This window comes from Scomber japonicus, chromosome 15 (assembly GCF_027409825.1).
Source record: "Scomber japonicus isolate fScoJap1 chromosome 15, fScoJap1.pri, whole genome shotgun sequence".
In the NCBI taxonomy this organism is placed as follows: domain Eukaryota; kingdom Metazoa; phylum Chordata; class Actinopteri; order Scombriformes; family Scombridae; genus Scomber; species Scomber japonicus.
The window spans coordinates 18180747-18205327 of NC_070592.1; the positions used below are offsets into that span (position 1 = coordinate 18180747).

Below are 24581 nucleotides of genomic sequence, written 5' to 3' on the forward strand. Positions count from 1 at the left end.
GAGGCGACTGCCACATCACTCACCTGTCTAAAGGCCGTCTAGTGGGCATAGTATGTGATGATGCACTTTCACACAACACAAGTGTAGAGTGTGTGTGTGTGTGTGTGTGAATGAATCCACCATTGCAAAAAAAATGCTTCCCCTTTTGTCAGACTTTGGTTCTGAGATTTTGCTAGAAACATCAATGAACAACTTATGCAGGAAATATAAAATAGAAAGTGTATCCTCTGTGCTTTTATAGTGATTAAAGTGCAATTTGATTTTGCTAAACTAATAATGAAATATTGAAGAGTTGTTTTAGTAGAAATAAGAAGAGTATAGTCAATACATGTAGCTCTCACTGCTAATACCTGTACTTACCTTAAATGGTTTATTAAACATTCCAATTTATTAATTATGCCAGTTTATTAAAAAGCCATCATTCCATTTGAATGCATTTTATTTCATTTGGATATTTAATCTCTAAATTTCTACGTACAGGAGGGTTACGAGAAGATTTTTCCTTACTCCAAACATTAATATTAGTGTCAGTTCCACAGGTTTTATTTTTCATCATGTTCCATATTTCTGTGTTAAATTCCCGCTGGAGAAGGCATGCCAAGACTGATCACTGTAATGGGGGTTAAACTGCCTCGATTACTCCTCTGAATTCTTCTCATATCTACACGTTCTCATATTGTGTCCATCAGCCTCTGCCTCCTATCCTTCCGCCTCTGCTTGGACCCCCAGCACACAGACACACACACACACACACACACACACACACACACACACACACACACACACACTCATAGTTAATGTGTCTCATCTCAAATAGCTCTCAGCCATTTGGAAAAATGAGAAACCAATACCATGTAAAATTGATTGTGATGCCCACCTTTAAGTGTGTGTGTGTGAGTGTTTTGTGTGAGTGTGCAGAGAATAACTGTCCAGTATAAGGTGGAGGCTTCGCTTACATTTAACATACTTATTTCTGTGTTACTTATCTTGTATTTCTATGAGACTGTGTATCATATTTCGCACACATTATTACACTCTACATTTTCATCTAAAAATAACTAAATTAGTATTAGATTTAGATTTTTCCTAATGGAATGCAAAGTAGATCATTTTTTTTTGTAGTTTTTATGTTATTCTGTACACATTTTCCACATTGTGATAAGTATTGATGTTGAAAAATCATTTTAATTAATATCATGATATTGATTTTTATACCATATCTCCCAGGGCAGTATGAGAGTGAGTATTTATGGAATGATATTATTACTACACGTGTGTCTAAAGCTTGAAAATGGGAAAGCCTGAATTTGTGTGTAGACCTATTGTACTTACTGTGAATACAGAGTGTGAAAGTACACACACTCATTCTCAAACACATGTAGGAGGCTGTAATATCTGCAATCTTACTGTGTTCTGTGTGTGTGCTATTAGAACATCTGATCTCTCCCCTAGTAGACAGTACACGTAGCAATATCCTCTCCATCACTCTCTTATTGCAGGGCCAAATTGCAGTTTCCATTTAACCCCCAACTTTGAAATGAAATGATTTTATTGTGCTCCCTTGCCTTCCTTTCCATAATTGGAAACTATGATTTGCTATTTTCCACTAACACACACTCGACTGAGCCATATGATAATCCAGTATGCTGGTAGATATACATAAATAGATGCACTGTCTGCAAACACTTGTGCAACCCCCCTACACACATACACACATACACACACAAACTTCACAAGATTAACAATCACATGCACACATAACACTTGATGACTTGCATATATCTCCAATCTCATATTTTCTTCTTTCCCTTGTTCATATTCCCTGTTTTTTTTTGTGTCTCTCCCTGCATTGTGTCTCCATCTTCATATATCTGACTCTTTTATCACCGCTGAGCCTCACTGACTGCCTCCACCCTCTACCTACAATATTCATCTTACTCCCTCCTCAATCCTTGGGTGCTAATGAGTTCTGGATGTGGTCGGTGTGGGGTCCAAAGCTTTCCCCCTTACTGCCGCCTCTCCAGCTGGGCGCTCCCACGATGCACCAAATGCCTCTCTTGAATATTGAATAAACCCCAGGACCACCTCCGTGCTTCCTGATCAACAGCACTATTATTACCTAGCTATTACTCTGCACGGAGTCCCGGGGCTCCAGCAGGATGGATGGGTTTTGACTCTGTTGTGTTGTGGGCGAAGGTAGAGATAATAGGCATGGGTGGGCTGACTGTTTGAAGTTGTTTGATACTATCCCTTGCGATTATGAAACCTTTCTTTTCAGTTTCATATCTTTTTATTTTTGGATGCATCCAATGACAGCATGTACATAAAATTCATTATCGCCTCTGATTACCTCTCATAAATATGGACTCTTGGTGTGTTTTTGATTTGGGAAAATTCATTTTAAAAACACTTATTCTTCTTTTAGGTGGATCAATATTTTTGTAAGGCTGCAACAATTAATTATTTTCATTATTGAATAAACTGATGATTATTTTCCTGATTAATTATTTTGTCAATAAAATGTCAGAATGTAAAAATTTCCCAAAATCAAAATCAAATTTTTCTTATCTCTTGCAACAGTTCAGTTTACTATTATTTTTTGTTTTTATTAATTTTCATTTTTTTTTTTTTTATTTAGTGGGTTTTTTGTTTTGTTTAACATGTTAGACTGAGACAAGCATTAATTAATTGCATTTTAGGAACTGATACCAGAAAAAAAATCAAGTGATTATTTGGTTATCAATAAATAGCTCAATCAATAGCTGTTAATTAATTTCCTGTCAATGAACTAATCAAGTAACACACTGATTGTATTGATTGTTGCAGCTCTAAATTTGTCAGAATATGCAGGCTTGTAACTTAATCATAAGCAAATACATCAATGATGATCTCATTTAACTGAACTTGAGTTTTCTTCTTTAAGAAAGAAATGAGACAAACAAACACGAGACATTTTATTTCTGTAGTATTCATTTTTTTATATAAAATCATGTCATTTTTGTTTTGGTGGTTTTCTTTATATGAAACAGAGGATTTGCTTGCTGCAGACTCGCTCCCTGTCAAACTAATATTTGCCATTGCCCTCAACATCACCAGTGTTAGGGGAAGTCATTCATCACTCTATGTGTGACCTATATGTGACCTGCTAATCATGTCTTATTGATAACCCACAAGTCTTTGCTGCAGCACAATTACATTCCACCACACATCAGTAAACATGATTAAATTGTTCAAGTGAACTGTTAAAAAAAAAATAGATTCACACATAATGACATTAAATTGTTGCAGAATTTGTTAGAAGAAGGTGCTTTTTAAAATGCAGTGCAGTGTTTTGCTCTGTTGGTTGTCAGCATGTTGTTGAAATATTGATCATACTATTCAACCAAACTTATTGACATTTGTACCTAGATACTTGATCAAAGAGTAAGAGCTTGTTTCTAAGTACTTGCTGTTAGATAAGGGGGTAAACACTGGTGGAGTAACATTACATTTCTATAACTGCAACTATGTGGAAGAATTATTATAGATTAAATTCTGTTTGAGTCTCACTCCTCTCTGTGTTAGTTTGTATTTTTGTGCGTTTAAAATATATTGATAAAACTGTCTGATTACAAATCCAGTTTCTGGTTTGTCAGTGATGTCACCCCTCCGGTATAATAAACATGAAAGGCATGAGAAAAGCACTGTGAGCGAGCTGATATTTACCTATCATTCATTTTTGATCTAGCCTCTCCGTGATAGCCACTTCATTATTCAAAGGCCAACCACACAATTAGCACCAGCAGATCCTATTGCGAAGCAGTCCCGCTAGGACCAATCAATGCTATTAGATCCATCAATGTGATTAGACGCACTCTTGCATCTCCCTTATTTCTCCTACAAACTGCTTGCGCTTTAGGAAAGGTTGTGAGGCTTGTTGCCTTTTATTTTTACGCTATTGACTCCCAATCCCACGCCAAATCAGGCAGGTATATTGCAGAAGTCATAAACAGAGACATTTTGCAGAGGATTGGGTGATAAAGGCTTTAACAAGAAAATGTGGAATTTCTGTGTCTACAAAATAGGGAGTATCTGTTTGTTTATTTATTTGTTAGTTTTTCTCACAGGTGACCTATATTCAGGTCTTTAACTGCAACAATCTTCTGGTCTGTTAAAACATCCAGGGTAGCTCCAGAATCAGCACCCCTGGACAGCATCTGTGACAAGTTTTGCAAATCTTACAGCTCTTCAAGGAATCAGTTTATGATTTCCAAAAGATTGAAATGTCATCCACTGACACGGATTAGTAATGGAATCTGAAATACAAGTGAATCGGAAGTAAACATCTCACCTTGCTCTCACTCACTCCGTCTCTTTGTACTTGTTATTTTCTATTCTGGTCCGCCCCCCCCCTTTTCTGCACTCCTTGTCCACTCATAAACATAGAACTCGTTTGATTGTGACTTTAATAAGCCCAATTGCAGAAGCAGCTAAGCTTTTTTGTGCTCACTTCAAATAGAGTGTGATAAGCGACTGTGTGTACAGAATATCTGAACAGATCACCGCCACGATGTCATCAGTGATTCACCTCAAGTCTACACAAAAAAACCCCGCTATCTCTCAGTGGGACCAGACGGATCCTCAGTTGTATTACCAAGAGCCTCAGTGACCTTGTAGTGAGATGAGAGGGAGAAGCTGCCCTGAGCCCATTGTCACAGTTTTAATTACCACTGGCAAAAGAAGACTGCTGCACCTCATGTGTATGGTAGAGGTCTGCCGTTAGGGAGTGTGCGAATGCATGTGCTTTAACCTGTGCACAAGTACGTGTACACTGCATGTGCAAACCTGACACTAGCATAAGGCTCTTCACCAATGACTATCTTGGTTAGGCCGGCCCTCTTTAAAAAACTCTTACATAAGCCACTACTCTCAGATGTGTGATATCATAGAACTATTTTTGGCTTTTCCTCTGAAAAAAGTCTGTTCAGAGTTAGATAAAGAATACTGTAGCCTATTCTTTAAATAATGCATTGGTACTGCCTTTCATCTCTACTGTGCTAAGATACAGTCCTCACAGAATGGTGCTAGGTGACTTGGTTGACCTGTAAACCTGTTTCTTTGAGATGTCAGAGGGGGGAAAAACATGCATTTTATCTTGGTAAACTTCAGCCCCTCACAGAAACTGACCTGGTTTCAGTGGCCACACAGAAATGAGATATTTCTGTCACTGTCCTAGATTTCTTTCTGGGATTTAAAACAACTGTTGGAACTGTTATATTTGGCTAATGTCATTGATTGGATATTTTTGATTTACAGCATATGGACCGATTGGACTCCATGCAGCCAAAAACATCCTGTCGCTACATAACTGGCCAAATCAGTGTGTAATGTACATATGCATTCACATCTTGACTCAACAGTTTGATTGTCAAATATAAAAGCAGATACATATGTTGTGTTGTGTTGGCCTCTTACTGAGTTACTGCATCATAATAATCAATAAAAAAAGACTCAGAATATCATAAAAAATCCTCATAGAACAATCTGAGGATTTTTATTCTTTTTTATTGGCTCTTTGTTGGTTTTATGTTTTTTGTTTTTTGTTTAGCTTCTAGCTTTATCGCCAACCTTTCTAAACTACTACTAATAGGAAATGATCATTAATTGTATTTGCTCATGACCCTGTGAAATTGATTTTAATTTTCCTTGCAAAAGGAAACCAAATGGATAACCTTCTATAAAGCCTTCAATACAGCATGTGTGTACACTGGTCAATAAATGCTGATGGTGTTCGATTCTTAATTCAGTGTGGTGCAACAGATGAAATAAAATCACACCGATAACAGAAAGAGCTTCTTAGAAAAGAGCACAACTCAGGCAAACCTAAAAGACCATGGAAAGGGAAGTTGTTGAGTCTCTTCTCACTACAAGGTCTTGAGGACTTGTGCAATCAATTTGGTTTGAGAAAATCACTAGTTCTTATTAGAGATCCATAGGAGCATCTCCCAGTGTGGGTGTAGCAAACAGCCTTAGCTAAACGGAGATTAAGGCAATGCTGGAAAGACCCCTTGAAGCCCTCTAAGACTGGTGGGTGATTTTGGATTTAGCAGTGGTAGCAAGATAAAGGCCTTTCTTCCGGCTTAATTGATGGCTGTAATCCATGTGTTGTTTTAAAAGCCCTCCTTGTTGATGTGTGAACACAAACCCCTGTGGGTCTGTGTAGAAAGTGGTGATTTAGTGGGGGCCAAACTGAGGGTTTCCCCACCAGTGGGGTGAAGATGTGAGTATTTGGGATCCACTGAAAGGACATTCAGGGTGATGCTATAAAGGCAGATGAGGCTATTAATAAGGGCAGGCCTGATATTCCTGATATTGCAGAAACAGTATATGGTGATCACAACCTTACTGTAAATGCAGACGTGTTGCCTGTAATTAAGAAGCCAAAAAATGATTTAGATGAAACTATTTAGAACAGTATTTCTGCCCAATACCATCAAATGAAGCTAAACTACCATCATAGCTATCATGCTGTCTTACATCACATATAGTATTCCTGAAACTTTCAGTTGTGCTATCTAAAAATGACATTTGACTTAAGATCCCCTTTGATCTTTCAGTGAGTGAATGAGTTCTCTCATTTGTGTCACTAAGTAATTTCCACTCTTTTCAACCACGTTACAGTACATTCTCAGTGGTAATCAGGCTTCAGATGGATGTACAATTATACCAGCGCTACTGTGATTAATGAGTAGTGAAGATGTCTGGAAGTCGATAGAGGCTTAATGAGAAGATCACAGTCATCCCTGAAGTTAGGAGGTGCTTGAACTCCTCAAGGCTTTAGCGCACTTTTAGGAAATCTACTGGTGTACCTCTTGGTCTCGGTCAGAATTATAATATCCTTGTGTTGATCGCTATCATGAATCACAAGTTCTGCTTAATCTCTACAAAGTATGTAATTAACCCTGCACTGATTCATATCGCTCATTAAATTAACGCAGATAGGACATTGAAAATAGAGCACAGTGTCTTATTACCTCAGCTCGGCTGTGAGGTAGCCTTAGAGCCGGCGGGCCTGAAATGTTCACTATCTTTCAGACCTCTGCTGTGAATGTTCTGCATGTTTACAAATGCAGTTTGTTAAAGATCTTTGCACCGCAGACATGTCTGAACCTTGTCTTACATGCTCTGTCTTGAATACAATTCATTGAGAAAAGAAAGATCCAAGAAAAAATACCAAAAAAGCTACAAGCTGGTCTTGAAGCTTACTACAAATATAATACTCTGCCAGTAACAGTTATTCATGAAATAATTCAAACCAATTATAAGAAGTGTGAATCAAACAATAATGACAGATTTTTATCTATTCTAGTGCAAGCTAGCTGTTGCATTGTATGCTGTACAGGCTTGCAAATTCTAATCTTAATGCAGAAATTAATTACAGCTATTTTTGCCTCTGGAGAAAATTAGTGACCTATTGTTGAAAATGTGCTACAAAAAGGAAGAGAGAGAGCAAAACTTGATTAGCATGGAAATGACAAATGAAAGGTGGGATGGATACAAATGAGAACAATTGTGACTGTGGGTGGTGGTGTTGGTAGAGTGTGTGTGTGTGTGTGTGTGTGTGTGTGTGTGTGTGTATATATATGAGCAATAGACAGTGGCTAGTTTGCAGTAGAGAAACACCAATGTGAATGACCACACTTGCACAGTTGTTTGCCAAAAACATAGTCTAACCGCATTGTTCTTCCAGGTTCCAGTGAGTTTGTTAAATTTTAAGTTGCCTTTCACGAGCAAGGAACACATCACCAACGAGATACGTTTTAACAGATTTATTGACAAGATTTGAATGAATTGTGTATTCTTGATGCGGTGTGGGGAGGCCAGATAAAGGATCTGCCGCAGCCCCCGGGCAGCGCCGAACCCCTAGGATCCTGTGAGAGAGGAGAGAAGAACAGAAAAGAGGGGGGAGGGGGGACTCGAATGCTAGAGCGAACGAGGGGGAAGAGGGTTAGGACTGTTTATATAGGAGCCGGAAGGGGTGTAATTGGCGTGTGTTCCCCCTCCTGAAACTGCGCTTATCAAACTTTGATTCAAAGTTTGGTGAGAGTGTCCCTTTTTTTTTGGAACATGAATTGATTTACAGGAATTGTTCCTCAAATGTGCTTAGCTTGCAGTGGCTGAACTGCATAATAGGTGTGTCTAAAAAGGTAATTAGTGTTTGAGGTTCAGCACATTTTATTCTTAGGTGTGTGTGTGTGTGTGTGTGTGTGTGTGTGTGTGTGTGTGTGTGTGTGTGTGTGAGATGAATCAGATTTAAACTGCTTGCATGTGATGAACGGAAATGCTTTTAACTTACCATCCATCTTACTATCCAAAGATGAATCATATTGCTAAGCTGCTTTTCTCTCACCTTCAAAAACATCCACACAGAAGTAGGCACTCACACACATATACATACTTTTAGACACACAAACAAACAAGCACACACACACACACACACACACACACACACGCACACACACACATACTGTATAAACAGATTTACGAATACTTTGTTCACACACACTCACAGTAACACTCACACACACAAATACACACACAGGCACAGTATGAAGCCAGCTCCAAAGGTCATGCATACAGGGGTCATCAGTTCCACACAGTATTTACAGATCTATTTACAGTTACACTTTGAAGGTGCTATGTCACTGACATTTCAAGTAATCTGTAAGAGTTGCGTGCCCACACTCTTACACTATGAGCAAGTGTGTGTTTGTCACAGCTGTACTGCCATGGTTAAGGTCCTGAAACAGTAGCCACTGACCAAAGCAAAGACATGGGTGCATTAGTCCCAGTGACAGAGTATACCATACAGTGCTACTGTACCAGCAGCTCAAGTGACTGCATAATCTGACTATAGGCTATAACCAGGATTATTTTTAACTATTTAACCCTCTCCTTGTTTTTCTCTCTCTTGTGTTGTTCCAGCTGTCCTTTGCTGCTACAACTCCAGTTCTGGCAGACAAGAAAAAATACCCAAACTTCTTCCGCACCGTCCCATCAGATAACGCTGTGAATCCAGCTGTTGTGAAGTTCCTGACCTACTACAACTGGAGCCGTGTTGGGACCCTCACACAGGATGTTCAGAGGTTTTCAGAGGTGAGTTTAAACTGTAAACTTTTGCAAAAGAATCAGGACATGTTGTGGTAAGATAGCACACACAGGAAATCTGGACCACTCTTTATTTATCCTGAATGATAGTAGGAATGACCCAAAGTGATTCTTCTCCTTCGGAAAACAACCTAATTTTTCAATGCATACATGGTCACACATTTTTCATAACCTTTTTTGTTTGTTTGCAAACTTTCTGCACACCCTTGTTCAGTTCCCATTGTAGCATGACCTATTTCATGATTAGTTTACTCATTACACCTATACTATAAGGTTTCAAAGTCAGTCAGTTTGGGTCATGGCAGGAGAAATCCATACAAATAATTGTTTCTTAATAAGTGTAACACATATATTCATACCTCTGTTTCATTAAAACATGCTGTAACTGTTCCTAATGCTGTGCTGTTAAAAACAATACATCCTTTAACCAACTGCAGTAAAATGGTCAAACAGACTTCTAGCTGAAAACAACAGAGATAATTGCAAATCATTCATGATTAAGCTGAAATCGACCCTTAAAAAATTGGAATCCATGTGAATTGTGGAATCATAGAACTGTTGCACATCAGCTGCATTAATAGAACAACTTACCTTCCGTCTGTGTATTTCTTTATTGTGTATAAATACTGCATTTATAAAACTTTAACAAGTCAAGAAAGTAGAAGAGATACACAGTTTTAAAAGTGTAGCAGAGCAGTTAATACCCATATGCAGTAAATATTTAATAACATGGTTTTGTATTATCATCTTTGGCACACACTGTCCTGACAGAGAACCAGTCCAGCAGACATCAGTATGTGCCAGAAAGGGAATTGTGTGTTTACAGGTGGAGTTTTTAAAGTCAGTGTATTTTTATTCATTCCAGTCTTGCCACATCACAGTTTAATAGTAGACACATTGTTGTGTTCTCAAGGTGAAGTTTAACATCTTATTATTTTAAAAATACTTTCTCAGACAGAAGCATGCACTGATACAGCCAGAGACAAGGAGTAACATTAGTATTGAACAATGACTGGTGTTTCTTTTTTTTTTCTTTTTTTCTTTTACCATTATCATTCAGATGGTGGCAGTCAATTAAACTCAACCAATTCTCCACTAGTTGACTGAATTATTGTCTTTCTGCCCACGTGAAACTCCATGTTGGATTCTGGGGGAAATGTGAATATTAACATTTTGTAACTAAAATTGGAGCTTAATCCTTCCAGTTACACAACGTTTCATGTCTCCGGTAATGAATAAAAACAATTTTCTGGCTGCAGAAAGAATAAAAATTGTGTTTGCATCCACTTTTGTACCACGGATGAGAGCAGATGTTAGAGTACTGCTTTTGTAATGAATTAATGTCTAAATATGAGATTTTCCGACATTATTCACTTGCTACAGTACATTCCATCTGGTGTATAGTCTTATGTCATTTTCCCAATTAAGTAAGCAGAAAGCACGTTTCAGCCTACATTAACTGGTGATGGGAGAAGTCATTTATGGAAAGATGAAGACTATTATCTGTGTTGACTCAGCACTTGTAGCTAACTCTCACAACACTGATGGCACTGAAATTCATCTTAAAGCTAGAGGACTGATTCTGGAAGTTGTGCTTAGTTGGATTTTAGACAGTGAGACAAACATACTGCAGTTTGTGGGAGGGTTGGACATAGAGAAAACACATTGATTTGTCATGCCTCAAACTGGTGGTACTGACATTTTATCACACCAGCAACACAGGAACATTTAATTTAAAAAAAAGCCATGTCGGAGGTATTGAAAGCATGAATTTGTGAAACATATCGTGAGCTCTTGCCTCGAGGCCTTGGTTGAAAACAATCTGCTCAGCTGATGTAGGTGGGAGGTGTGTGTGTGTGTTGGGAGGTGGGTGGGAGGGGGGGTGGGTAAGAAGTCTCACTGCAAATCTCAGAGAGCCCAAATCCCTTTATCTCTCCCCTCCTGAAAGCACCAAGGGGCTTAGGACGGGAGGAAGACGGACGGCCTGATTCAATCAACCTGCCACAAGATTGGCCTCTAACCCTGATTTACAAATATGCAAGCATCACTTCCGTACTTCTCAAGGCATCATGTAGCAAGACAAATGGTGGATGAGATGCAAAGTAGTAAATGTGGTTTGGATATCCCCAAATAGGAAATATAACCAAAAACAATCAATTATAAGTCCTTCTTTTACCTTCTTATACAGTTAACACTGCTCCATTAGGTTAGACAGTGTGTTGTCTACATGAAGGTACATTAGTATCAGGACTATGGTCATTATTTTGGAAAGTCATCATTTATACATATACCTATTTACATTGTGCCTTGTTTTTTTACTGCATTGCTATAAAACAATTTAAAAAAGCTGTCACATAAAGAAAAAGTAATAATTTCACAGTAAAAACCTAGCGTTGCAAAGATTATTTTCATTATCGATTTGATCTGCCTGTTATTTTCTCGATTAGTAGATTAAACATTTGGTCTGTGGAAAGTCAGAAAATGTCCAAAGATTTTCAACTTACTATCAAGTATGACACAGAAAAGCTTCAAATCCTCTCCTTCAAGGTGCTTCAACCGGCATTTTGTTTTAGCATTGGTGCATAAAAATGATTTCAATGATTATTCGATTATGAAAATAGTTGCTGATTGATTTGCTGATGATCAATTATTTAAGTAATTGACTAATCAAAGCTGTAGGTCAGCCAAGTTTACAGTTGTGTTTTTCATGTTGAATCACTCAATCAATCAATCAATCAATCAATCAATCAATCCGTAACATTTGTAATATGTAAAGCAGTGCTGTTTGTACGGGACAGTATACATGTGTGTATATCTCCACATGCACAGTTGTATCTAGTGAATATACTATTGACAGTGTTGTCATCTCCACCACCTTCAATCTTCCTTCTTTTCACTTCCCATCATACTATAGCTCTCTCCTACTGATCTGCTCTGCTGTTTCCCAGGGAGACTGCTTGCAAGGTTAATATTATGTAACACTAGTTACGAATTCAGTGAGCGGCATGCACGCCACGCACACAAACACACACATACACACAGTATGGTGTCCCCTGGGACTGTAACCTGTAAGCTAAAGCCAGCTCGTCACTTCTATTTATAGACAGCATTGAAACATGCACGCACACACACAAGCATGCACGCACGCACGCGCACACACGCATCCTTTTTGTGGATGCACACTGATGTTCCATTAATGGGAGGTTTGTGGTTTATTGCAGAGTGAGATGAGAATGAGTAAAGGCTAGGTATTTGTTAATATGAAGGTATGTGCCCACACAACACTTCACACACACACACACACGCACACACACACAGTACACAAACACACACACAGTAATCAACATTATCGAGATTGGCAGACAAACAAGGCTCACCCAGGAACACACAAACCATCATAAGTCAGTCAGATGACAGACCTGACTGAGAGCAGGATTAGGAATCTGTCCTCTGCCTGGAACCCTGGAGCTTGAGTGTTTAATTACACTATGACCACTGATAAATCTAGCAGACGTTTCTCTTTCGGCATCCAGTCTTTTTTTACATTCTTCTCTTGATTTCTTTCTATTAAAAAAAGCTTGGTTTGTCATCATTGTTCATGCATTGCATGATTTTTCTATTGCATTCAGCTGGTATTCATAATCATGTGTGGTGTAATACAAAACAGTCATGTCATGTTTTTACTCATTTATGCTGTTGTACAATGCATGTAAGGCCATGAAAGGAAGCCATTCGAGAGCCTGTCATTAGGCTGTGGCGCAAGCATTTGTCACGCTAGTTAGTATGAGCACTTGACCGGCATCACAGTCTGAACTCTGGGATTTGCTTGCTTGTTTTTTGGTGGATTTAGCCCACAGTATGAAACACAGATGTATGCAAGGACCCACCACACAACCACATTTGAAAAACCCTAATTGCAATTGTGTCCTCACTGTAAATCTACAGGTGCAGATGTACATGCACATAGCTCAGACAGACAGATGGAATGATAAAAAAAGCACCTGCTAACACACACATGCACACACACACGTACATGCAGTCACACTCGTCATTGCAAAGGGGTTTCACACTGTGAACGTGCCTGGGAATGATGTGTGAATGATTTGAGGTTAAACCACTGCAGACTGTCTCGCTGTGTCAGACTGGTACCATCTGAATCATCAAAAGCTACTCACTCTCTCTGCATCAGGGCACTTACTTTAGTCTTTGTACTGCACAGCTGCCTGAAGGCTGTGATTTATATTTGTTTAGTAAGTGTTTTTCTTTTATTGCTAGTGGCGAGCTTGAGTATGTGGATTGGTTTGAATGAAAGTCAGTGCACATACTGTAAACTGAGATCTAATATGAAATGGGTAACATTTAAGTTTTAAGTCATAATAGAGCTCAACTGAGATCAACTGACAGAAAATGAATATGCAACGATTTTGATCAATATATTGTTTGAATCATTTATCAAGCAAAAATATCAAATATTTAGTTCTAGCTTAACACTTGTGAGGATTTTCTGATTTAATTTTCAGTTGTAAACTCATTTTCTTTGGGTTTCGGTTTGGATGGTCAAACAAAACATGCAATTTGAAGACAAAATCAAAATGTAAGAAAATTATAAAATTATAGTGGGCATTTGTCACATTTTTTATAGTAATTAAAAGAAAATGTACAGGAGATTAATTGGAATCCTAATAAAATCCTTAGTGATGGCTGTAAAAATATGCAATTTGGGGGTTAAAGAACAATGTAATCACAGCTGTGGCTCCTCCAGTTCACATGTCAAAGATGAGCAAGGCACCCCAAATTGCCTGTGTGTGTGTGTTTGTGTGTGTGTGTGTGTGTGTGTGTGTGTGTGTGTGAATGATCAGAAACTCCCCCTGATGGACGGGCACCTTGGATGGCAAATGTGTGTGTGTGTATAAGTTAAGTGGTCAGAAAACTAGAAAGACCTCATACAAATGCAGCCCATTTACCATTTCATGAACAATGGATGTTGTCACAATTACATGAGCACACTTCTGTACTCCCAGTGCATTTAAAAATCAATTAATACCAACTGCAATATTAATGAAGAAAAAAAACAAAAAACTAATGCAACTACTGTATATAATCCAAGCTTTGATTAGCTTTAAGTGTTTATTCACCTACACCAAGCTTCTAATTGTGTTCTAGTTCTGAGAGAGTATATAACCTTGTGCTCCTTACATACAGTACACAGCCATACAGTGTGTAGTTGTATTAAATGTGTCATACTCCAGGCCACAGTCTGTGAAATGGAAGACAGCATCTGCCTGTCATGTAGGTGTGAGATGATACACCATTCTGTCATATACAGGTTATCCCTCAACTTTCTCACCTCACTGATTCATCTTCATCTAGTTTCTGGTTGTATATGTTTTTGTGTGTGCATGTGTTTGTGTCTGTGTATGTGTGTGTGTGTATGTGTGCATGTTTGCTTACAAAGGCATTTTGCATATAAATAGAGTAATATTGTGTTAATGTCCTTTCTAAACACTGAGTGCATCTGACAGTGTTGCTTTGTCTGTCATGTGTGGGTGTTTACTTTATTAGTTTGTGTTTGTGTGTGTGTGCTTGTGTGTGTGTGTGCACGCATGCATGGTGAAGTGCAGTAGGATTATTTATCCTGTGTATTTGCTGCTGGGGATTCCCAGGCTGCCCCAGACAATGGAGGTGGATGTTTTTGTTACGCAGGAAAGCCACTCACTTTTCCCCTCCTACCATCCCTCAATCCATCTGTCCCCCCTCCCCTTCATCTCTCTCTCTCTCACTCTGTGTAACACACTCAATCCACCAGAACGTACTGTAGATGCATTTTTCCTTTTGTGTCTCAGTGGAAGAAACACAAAATCTTGGAGAAATGAGCTCTTCTTTCAATAGTGTATGTTGAAGTTAAAAGATATGATTTTTTCCTTTTGATGGACTTCTAGACCAGTTTCCCCCCCTTTCTCTCCACTAATCTACAAGATCTCTTTCACCCACAAACATAATCTGCCATTCATGGTGATATTATATACGGTCTAGAAGGCTGACTTCCTGTCAGTAGGAGACATTGTGACAATGACTCCATATGGGGGTGTAGATGTTTTCAGGCATGGACTCTTCTTCAGCATGTGAAAATTGAGGCAGATTGGAATATGTAAAGTCAAGTTGGTCAAGGTGAAACACGCACATTTTCTGCATCTATAAGTCATGTATCTCCATATGTATTTCTCTGTGTGACTTTTTGCTTGTTATTCCATCTACCCGTGTGCTTGTTGCTCTACCACTCCTTGTCCAACACCAGGCTAGTTTCCTTTTAGCATGGCAGCAGTCATTCCTTTTAGATCAACGCTCAACACAACAGGACGTTGTACCTTGTCAAGACCACCAAGCCAATTGTTCGTCAAGAGCAAAACCTGGTTGTATTGATCCACTCCAGCACTCCCTGTTGTTTCAGCTCAGCGAGCAGTATATCAGAGGGAATGTTTGTACAGGAGTGAGTGATGTACAGAGTGATTTAGAGCTCCCTCCAGGGTACCAGAGGAGGAGGCGATTATGACAGCAGACATTTAGAGACATGAGGGAAATATACTTTAGGTCATTTGGATTCATTGATTTTTAGATGGCAACAATCTTCTAGTTGATTACACGGAATAGTTGTAATGACTCATTTTAGCCACAGTAGCAATAATATGAGAGGTGATAATGGTATTTGTAGTAGTGGTAGCAGTCATGGTTTTATACCCCTTAGGTGTTATTAACTGCAGCTGTTAGTGAAGTATTCCTCCTCTGAATATATCTATCTTTTGAGTATGAAACACTCACAACCTGTAGCCTTCGAGGATGGAAGTTTGTAGTGAGAAAAAAAGACTTTGGACAGCTTGAATCTACTCTTTTTTGTGGCACGAGTATTAAAATGTATAAAATATATAGATATATGTTATAAATAATCTTTAAATTACTCCTTCAGCATAGTCCACTTCTCTGCTGTCATGTTTTTTGTCAAAATATGGCTAAATATGCCTTTTGCCAGTCTTCCTGTCTCCTTCCTCCTTTTTCTGAAACTCACTGGAAGCATTCACTGCAGGAGAGGTTTGAGAGGTGTCTGTAGATGAAACAAACTTTTTAGACCAACATCTCCAGCCAAGTATAGATTTTGGGTTGAATAGTGTGTAGTGTTTCCATGTATATAGCACACAAACACACAGGCCCTTCCTTTGTTACAGTAGCTGTGAAGTGTCTTCACAAATAGAGCTTGGCATGCCCATTTGTGTGTGTACACTCTCTGATCTCTCAACATGGCCCCTAATGCCAAGCTCTCGGGTGGGGGTGTAGGGGCTGATGGCTGCAGGGCATGGCCAGAGGACATCAAAAAAAGAGTCCAGAGAGAGAGCAAGAGAGGTCAGCTGTGATCCTCTCAACACTGGATATTATGACAGACATTTTGACTTTACTAACACAGGTGAAACTGATATAGTGGCTGCATTCAGTTTAGGTGTCCATGTGCCAATATCCTGGTACTGTGCATGCTAGATCACTGGCATGTATTAGTGGCACATCCAAATGTAACCGAGCCACCGTTAATGGTATTAGTTACACCTGTGCTTATCCTTGCTTTGACAAGTCAAAAAATGTCTGCTGTAAAATCTGAACGTGTAGCTTAAAGGATGGAAGCCAGAGGGTTGAATCACAGTATGTGTGTTTGTGATGGGGGAGAGAGGTATGATAAACAACCTCAAACTCACAATCACTGTGGGGTACCTGCTCCATTCTCCTATATCTCTGATCCCATTACCCACCATACCACTGAATCAATACATCAAAGCAGACATACAGTTGCTGCAGATACACGTTACAGTACTCCACATATGTCTTTTCCCCCCCAAGTCTCGGATAACACGTTGAAATCATTTAAAGCGTTAGGTTGTGCTTTCACTGTGATGAATGTGAACATTACAAGTCCAACATTAGACACAGTGAGTCCAATCAGAATGATGGTTTTGATGTCTTCAGTAGCCAGTGTGAGTCATGTGTGTCATGCTCAAATATCAAGCTGCCTATCTTTTTCACTTTTTCATTTACAACTTTGGGTAAGACAGTCAGCCAGCCATGTACAGTATTGCATTATATATGAATTGTGTACATGTTTGATCTTAAAACTGAAATTATGAATATGTATGATGATGTAAAACTACTGGAAGCAAACTTTGTATAGTCTCTAACATTACACGGTGTGCAGGAACACAATATGCTTGTTTTTTCCCCTTTAAATGTGTTCATGTTTGAATGTAATGTTATTATTTGCATTTGGAAGATGATAGCAGGTTTTATGTTATGGAAGTAGAAATGGATGCTCACTCAACAATATTTGAATTTAGTATTTAATCATGTTACCTGTTCATGTTCTGCTGCTCCTTGGTAACAGGATATGTGTGCATACTGTATGATGGAGTTGAAGACCTCCTAGATTTGATGTTTTTTAAATGATTTTTTCTTCTTTTTTTCCCCTTTTCCTCCCAATATGGAATGACCAATTCAGCTCTTGTTACTCCTTGTATGTTGGCGTGAAGATGTAGGACAAGATGTTGGACAGCCATCGATCATATATCATGTAGCCATGGAAGTTCATACTTTGCAAATCTCAGTCTGCTTGGGTGATCCAAACCAATCAATGCAAGTTGCTGATGTTGTGACAAGAACAAGATCCTCAGTTAGTGCAGACTGACAGAACAACTGTGTAGCCACAGTCCATCTCTCAAAGGATGGTGTGGGGAAGTATAAAAAGGTTGAATAATGTACATGGTAAATTATCACACATGCTCATCTGCTTTCTCTCTACTTCTCTTCCCTTTTTTGCTCTCTTTCAGGTGAGGAATGACCTAACTAGTGAGCTTGAGAAAGCAGACATTCAGATAGCAGATACAGAAAGCTTTTCCAACGACCCCTGTATTAACGTCAAGAAACTCAAGGTAAGTGGTTCAGGCAATACTAGAATATAGCTATGATCTTTAGAAGAACTACACAAAGAGAATAAAAATGGCCTAAAAAGTAAACACTGCTATGTGAGTATGCAAATTGTGCTTAAACTTTTACTGTTTCATATTGAAATTGTGACAAGTCATGACTAATCAAACTGATACAAGATCAAGGTTTTTAATGTTACATTTACAACAGTTGTTAAATCTATTTTGCGTATGAGTTAATGCCATGTAAAGTAAATCCTGGACAATTAATTATTTATCCAAGTTTCCTGGGCAGATCAGGGCAGCTTCATCAAAAGTCATCAAAAGTACAATTACTTCTAATGACCTGCTCTCACTAATAGATGTTTTAAGGACGTATACATACACATACAAAAACAATTCTTATTCCCCCCTCCTCTCTCCTTCAGTTTCAACATGGATGGTTGATCAGATTTTGTTTGGATAAAATAATACATCATGAAATTTCAATGTTTATGCAGCCATATGTAATAGTTAAATTATCTAAGCTAATCCCAGAAGCAATCAGAGATGTATTTGGCCTCATTTAACAGTTGTATGCAAAGTATCTTAGTTGTAATATATACAGTGAACAGAAGGAAACATGGTCAGGGTAGGTGAAACAGGATTTAGTTGGCTGGTGAGCTTAACTAGTAACGTACAAGATGTCAGTTTCAAAAGGAGTAATGTCATTTGCTTATATGTATATTATATGTACTTATGATTAGTTTGATTTGATTGGAAATGACATGTATGGCACGGTGAGGGAGTAAGGCAGGGAGACAGGAAGAGAGAAAAGTTGTTGGAAGTAAAGAGAGTGGATATAGGGGAGAAAAGTGTTCTGAGATGTGTGTGGAAGATATGACGTATGCAAGATAGAGCAGGTTGAAAGAATCGCAACAGAGAGATGACGAGACAGAGGGATAAAGGAGAAGGAAACTAAGCTGTCTCTCCTAAAATATATGTGTAACTCTGCATGTTGAGGCATTTTAATGACATTTTAAGCTGACACCACCCTTCCTTGATCATCTCTAAATATGCAAATCATGGTGTCGCCTCGAAAGCTTTTCAGAAGGTTTGGATGGGGTGGGCGGGGGGCCTCTGACACCCTAATGGTCTGTTTTCCGCTCATCTCACAACAGCGGTTTGCTGTCTTCACGACAGCTACGTAATATGATGAGGTAGAGGGTGACACAGATTTTGTTGTAAAGACTCTTTTTGGTACACAGTTGTGTGAGTGTTTCTGTATGTGCAGAGTGCGAGTGGGACGCGGGGGTGTGGGGCGGGGTAAGGGGGCTGTGGCGTCACTGTGTGAGCCACAAATAGAGCTCTCACATCTGTGATATTCCAGCTGGAATATTCGAAATGCAGACAGGCAGCGCTGCTGCGGGCGTTGAGGCAGCCTTCTACATTTATCTGTCGCTTTCTGCTTTTTCTTCTTCATCTCTGGTTCTCACTGCTGAGTTCTCTGTATATTACTGGACAGGCTGACAAAACAACACCACAAAACAAACACACACCTCCACACCCACCCACACTCACTTACCTTCTAATCTATGTAACAATTTACTTGAGTTTTCTTCAATTTGACCATCACTATATCAGCAGAAATGCTATACATTAGAGTGTATCAAATCACTGTGAATGTGAAGGAGCATTCATACCCATAACCTCTAAGATGACCATGATGAGTACAATATGCTAATGTTTAACACATACAAAGGTAATTGTATATTTACCATTTCTGTGTTGTTGCATGCTACAGTACCATTGTACCACAGACAGTGGGCCCCATGCAAGAACATTGAAGTGAACATGAGATTTACTCGTTCTAGTGTTGCAAGTCAGATTTACAAGAATTTTCTTAACCGCACAAATTTGTTTTGGGCTGATGAATGTCACCTGCTCATGAGAAGATTGAGAGATTTCATTATTAGTAAAATCAATACCTCTAAAATTGCCACATAAGGCGACCTATTCCTCTCCGTTTGTGGGCAAGTTTCATTCACATAAATCTTGCCAAAGAATGAGAAGAATTACAGTCCTACTGTTGTCAATCTGCAGACGAAAATTTAGCAGTGCAAGTAATGGGATTAGAGGCACCGAAACAATTACTAATACAGCTGCCAACGATGTGTCATTAGTGCAGTGCTGTACTGTGACTGAAATGAAGAGGGAATGGTTTGACATGAAGTTAGATGCTAAAAAACATCAATCCAAAGCAAAGCAATCCCTGACTAATATGAGAGGCAGTCAAGGGATGTGACAGTCAGAGAAATATTAGAAGACATACTTGAGCACAGTACGTGATGTTACACTGTCAGGTGCATTAGAAGATAATACTGGACAAAGATACCTGCATAAAGACACTTAAGCAGCTGTGGAGAAATCGAGCTGTCTGTTCTTGACTTCTATAATATGTCGGGACCACTTGTGAAATTTCATCCATACCTCAGAGAAGATTCAAAGTGTGAGAAATTTGGTGAAAGCTGCAAATTCTCTTAAATACCATGAGGGCTTCTTGTTTGAAGCCAATGGCCTTGAGGACTCAGACTATACTGCTTTAGAGCATCGGCTCAAGACAAATGATTTGCACTGATAATGTCATTATAGGGTTTTTCATTTCAGATGGTCTTTTTATTGAAAACATCATCAAAAAGGCTATTTTTTTCTGGAGTCAGCAGTGTTTTCCTGACTCCCTTTTCAAACTGATAAAGCACCTCTGCTGCTGCAAATCCCCAAATAGCACAAAATTGCAGCAAGAGTCTCTCACTGCGACACTAAACGCACAGACCTCCTCACATCCAGCCTTAAGGGCCGATCTGAGCAAAATTATAGAGATATTCTGAGAGTTCAAATATTTTTCACATCATGTTAAGTTTATTCTCCATTAATGTGAATTTAGTGACAAGAGCAGGAATCGTTACATCATGTTAACATTATTTGCATTTATTTTCAGGGAGCGGCCTGTTAATTTCAGTTCAGGTAGTAATGCCAGCCCTGTGGTCATAACAGTGTGTATAATATTTAATGCTATCCTAGGATCAATTAGTAGTCAAACATGCACACTGATTTGACCTGCGAGTGTATGCACTTGATAACATCTGCACATAGTGGTCTCGCTGCACAGTAATCATCACAAACAGACGGGGGGGTTGAGGGCGTTCAGTGGGTTCAGTGGGTCGAAGCATCACATTGCCCAATCTACAAATCACATCTCCCATAAAGCTTGTAAAAGCCATCATTAGTTTGTGTGTGTGTGTGTGTGTGTGTGTGTGTGTGTGTGTGTGTGTGTGTGTGTGTGTGTGTGTGTGTGTGTGTGTGTGTGTGTGTTTGTGTGAGTGTGTGTGCCTTAACGGTGCTTGATTGGGGGTTACAATATTACTCAAACCATTATCACATATAAATCACTTTCATAAAGTTGCGAAACAACCCTGTAATGGATAAATCAGTCATTATGCCTTTTTAATATTTCCCTCTTTTAGAACAATTATTGTTATAGTTATATAAAAGCTCGAGCAGTGTGGGTAATGTATAGTGCCCCAGTCTGTTTGTAATGCTCAAACACAACACACTCGTGCCCTTGCCTACAACTACTCAGTCTCTTCCTGTAGTTGCCAGACAGGACAGAATTTATACTGAAGCCCTGGTTCTTGGCCATAGTCATTTGGGTCAAGTACCTTTCCTCCAGGGCAGTATTATTGAGCAGCCACCAGCATTTGACAAACTTACACACACACACACACACACTCAAACGAACGCAAGAGTGCACCCCAGAAAAGTTCTGACTTGTTACCTTCCCTTTCTTGCACATCTATACACACACACACACACACACACACACACAAACACACACACACACACACACACACACACACATTGTGTCAGTGCCATAGCAACACTAAAGACTTCATACAAAAGACTCCCTAAATGTCCCAGCATGCTCCTTGGCTCTGATGAGAAACCACCAGAGAAGTCTTTTAATTTTTTTCTTGGGTTACTCAGCTTTCCGAAAGCTGTCATTCTCTGCAGTGTGAGTGTGCATGTGTCTGTCCCATATGCAATGCTGGATCCTGTATAGATGGTTTTGTGACAAAGTGAATCTCAGAGCAGCTGTAGAATTTTGAAAGCAGATAGTACAGTACATTAGCATTTAAACATCTGGTTAGCTATGTGTGTTACCATCTAATCCAAATCTAATTTATCTACTATATCATTATTATCTATCCAATATATAGAAATATAGAAAGGGATAACTACAATTACATTGGCTGGTGGGTAGTTCTGTGTGCAATTGCCTTAAGGAATTTGAATTAAGATGACAGTGATTGGTCCCCTCTGATCTGTGAATACATGACATATGGTTGAAACTGCCTGAGGGACAAGGACTTCATGAACTGTATTCGTAATGGTTTCTCATCATCCAGAATAAAAGCAGGACAGCATTTCAGTGAAATTACAGCTGGTGTGTTTGTCACAATTGGTGTTTGTCACAATGACTGTGTTGCTATTTGATCAAATCTGCCATTTATCTTGTTCAACCAAAGTGAGTATTACATTTTGTGTGTAATGTTTCACAAGGGCCCTGCTAGAAGTCAGCAATAACACAGAAAGGTTTAAATGTATGGCTCTCTGTAATGTATAGTGTTTTTATCTAATCGATAGAATATGGAACCAGATGAAAACAGGATGTAGCACTTAAAGTATACGACATTCCCATTAAATACATTTAGTGTTAAGTATGTTTTCCAAAAGTATAAGAATCACATTAAATTATGACTACTGTTGACAGATACTAAAATAATACAGTAGATCATTTAATTCAGTGAGGTGCAATGACAGTATTAATGTTGTCACTCAGTCAAAGCTGACCTTCTAAATTTGGTACTCAGGACTCTGCCAGGGCCATGTTAGGCCTATATCACAGACTTTTCTTCATGCACCACACATCACCTCCAGCCTTGTTGACCAGATGTAGATTCATCAAACCTGTGTCAGTATTATTGTATTAGATTGGGGCAATTTTGTGGCGTCATTGGCATTGTGTGTGTGTGTGTGTGTGTGTGTGTGTGTGTACTATACATCCAGTATGTGTGTTCACACTAAATGACAGGCTGTTGGGCCCAGACCCCTCCACCCAGGCAATCTGAATTATTTACAGAGTCAATCACCAGGCCATGTGCTCTGAATCCCCATGTAAATGTGTGCTCTCCAGCCTGTTTGGGAAGGAAGGGAATTCTAGCCGAGATGCTAATGTCGACATTTTAGATTTAATATTGCCTTACCCTACCTGCCACTGGTTCACCACTCAGATTGCACATAGTTTGTAACTGATGATGAGATAGACATCGAGATGAAAATACAGTATGTGTGACATGGCTGTTCATTTTTTAATAAAATGTGATGTGATGGAGGCATCACAACCAAGGATCCAAAATGAGTGTGAAAATGACATGCATTGATAGAAGCACTTAGTATAGGGAGTGACAATATCAAAAGCGTGTACAGAGTAATGAACGCTAGACTACTGTTATATAATCACGCAGGTTCACATCATACACATTTCATACTGCACAGTACCTTAACTTACCTAACTGTACTATTGTGTGTACAACATTTGTGTATTTTTCTAAAAAAATTAAATTTTTCTGATTTAACATTAACAAAGTTTTATCCTTTGTTCTTTCAGGACAATGATGTGAGAATCATCATTGGCCAGTTCGATGAAAACCTGGCCTCCAAAGTCTTCTGCTGTGTAAGTCCTCAGGCTACACACTGAACTCTGTCAGTATCTTGCTGAAAAATACTTTTGTTTGAAAAACAACTAGTGCAGTGCTGCTTTGAACACATGACTAGAACATGATGTGATCTGGTTTATGGGAATGTTGTAAATAATAAACTGTGATTAAATTCCTCACTTAGCTGTTTCAGGTCATGTAATTTGGGCTTTATATGTATTGGGTTGTGTTTTACCTTTTGGGCTCAGTTTATAATTTAGTATTTTTCAAGCTTGGACACTAGACTCCAAGCTCTTGTTTTCCATAGACAGCAGTTCACGTTAGGAAAGAGTAATGCCTGAAGTTATACAGTAGTACTCCCCATATATCATACTACACATCCCTCTTGTTAGATACTGTCTGCTTCAACCTCAGCTTCTTCTGCCCCTGTAGGCATATAACCTGAACATGTTTGGCAGTAAATACCAGTGGATAATCCCCGGCTGGTACCAGGGCAACTGGTGGGAGCAGGCCAACAGCACCAACTGCACCACCAAGAAGCTACTCACAGCCATGGAGGGATACATCAGTGTGGACTTTGAACCGCTCAGTGCTCGGCAAATCAAGGGTATCTCCGGCAGGGTGAGTGCCAGAAAAATATACATTCACTATTGTTAGAATTTATGATGTACACAATAACAGCTTGAGGTGAACTGCAAGAGGAATATTTTTTTGTCGTCTTTTC

General features: G+C 39.0%; 1 protein-coding gene across 1 annotated transcript in view; it reads left to right on the forward strand.

The window, feature by feature from the left end:
- gabbr2 (gamma-aminobutyric acid (GABA) B receptor, 2) overlaps positions 1 to 24581 on the forward strand; it is a 179677-nt gene that overhangs the window by 85864 nt on the left and 69232 nt on the right. Inside the window, exons 3-6 of the mRNA XM_053333848.1 lie at positions 8965 to 9135; positions 18006 to 18107; positions 23809 to 23874; positions 24290 to 24478. Coding sequence (XP_053189823.1) covers positions 8965 to 9135; positions 18006 to 18107; positions 23809 to 23874; positions 24290 to 24478 — 528 coding nt within the window. The remainder of the gene's footprint in view (positions 1 to 8964; positions 9136 to 18005; positions 18108 to 23808; positions 23875 to 24289; positions 24479 to 24581) is intronic.